The 1,415-nt window shown below is 39.0% G+C and overlaps 1 protein-coding gene across 1 annotated transcript; it reads left to right on the forward strand.

Annotated features, from left to right (window-relative positions):
• Window positions 1–299: 299 nt before the first annotated feature.
• On the forward strand, window positions 300–977 carry LOC108365348 (uncharacterized). The gene is made up of 3 exons (XM_017619352.1): window positions 300–308; window positions 393–630; window positions 744–977. Exons 1-3 carry the CDS (start codon window positions 300–302, stop codon window positions 860–862), a joined length of 366 nt encoding a protein of 121 aa, XP_017474841.1. The 3' UTR covers window positions 863–977.
• Window positions 978–1,415: the final 438 nt, after the last annotated feature.

Consider the following 1,415-nt stretch of genomic DNA (forward strand, 5'->3'; position numbering starts at 1 on the left):
TTCTGTTAGTAGTTCGGCGAATTGATGAAGGTTAAAATATTGATTGCGCATTAGATTTTACATACCTACAATGGTGATCTTCGCGTGATCTTATTGCGCGCCGGTTGGCGTTATATTTATATACATATATGTATGTACATATGTATAAGCCGGCGAAATGCAGATTGGCAGAACAGCTACTTGTTATTTGTTTATGTTTTGTTTTGTTTTTAATCGTCACGCCCGTGTTGACAATCAACGCTGTCTGGAGTGCGTTCACATATGTATGTACATAATAATGTACATATATATTTACACACATGGATACTGTATGCATATACCTGTACATTATGGTGCAAAGATTCGTTTTATAGTTACAAAGGCTGGATTTAATCAATAAATGCATGTGAAAGCATTTGTGTATACACGTAAATACATACATACTTACATATGGGGCTATCACCACGCTTCTACGGGATCGTCAATTTGTCGGGTCAAGTTTATTGCGTCAGCTACTTTTGAGAGCCTGGTATCTGCACAGTATAAATATCGGCACCAACTGTTGTTTCAGACATTGCAGTTTCAGTATTTGCAACATGAAGTTCTACGCTCTCTTTGGATTCGTCCTGGCCTTATTGGCTATGGCTTTCGGTGAGTTTGATTGACGAGCTGAAAGAGCTCAACAATTACTCTGATCCAAATATCTACTGACAATCACACTTGGAATCAAAATAATTAATTAAATTTACGTTTGTTCTTTACAGCCAATCCCAACCCTAATCCTGAGCCTCTGCCCGGTGGTGGTGGCGGCGGTGGCGGTGGTGGTGGCCTGAACCTTGAACTTGGCGGAGGTGGCGGTGGTGGCGGTGGCGGCGGCAAGTAAACAAACTGCCAACGCATTGCTTAGCTTAAATAATTGGTAATTGGCTATACCAGTTTGGTCCACGGATTTTGAACAAATTACTTTAATAAACCTAATTTGAATACTGAAAAAATGAGTTTTGCTTGTTTTTGCTTTTTAAGTTCTGAACAATTAGCAAGTTAATTGTAACTTGAAAATCAATATATGTATATAGTATAGGTACTTACGTAAATACTAATTTATGGGGCTCATAGACATCTACACCATTTAGCATATCAGGTATATGTATGAAAATGAAAACTAAGATGTTATCATCCATGACACCAGAAAGCTACTGCCGAAAGGACATCAACTCATGTAGATTTTAATTTCATTGATTCTAACCGATTAGCGTATACTAATATCGAGAGCTGCTGTTCGGAGGAACATCCTACGAAAGACTTCTTTTCATTCATGGCTGATAGGAACTTGCATGCCTACAGCACCAAAATCCCCCTACACAGAGCAGGAGCAGACCACACCTGGCCTTGCTGTGGTTCAAACTTTATTTTTTCGAGGATACCCTAGAATAACT

The sequence above is a fragment of the Rhagoletis zephyria genome, unplaced genomic scaffold, assembly GCF_001687245.7.
Source record: "Rhagoletis zephyria isolate East Lansing unplaced genomic scaffold, Rhagoletis_zephyria_1.1 Rzeph_scaffold_01850, whole genome shotgun sequence".
Classification (NCBI taxonomy): domain Eukaryota; kingdom Metazoa; phylum Arthropoda; class Insecta; order Diptera; family Tephritidae; genus Rhagoletis; species Rhagoletis zephyria.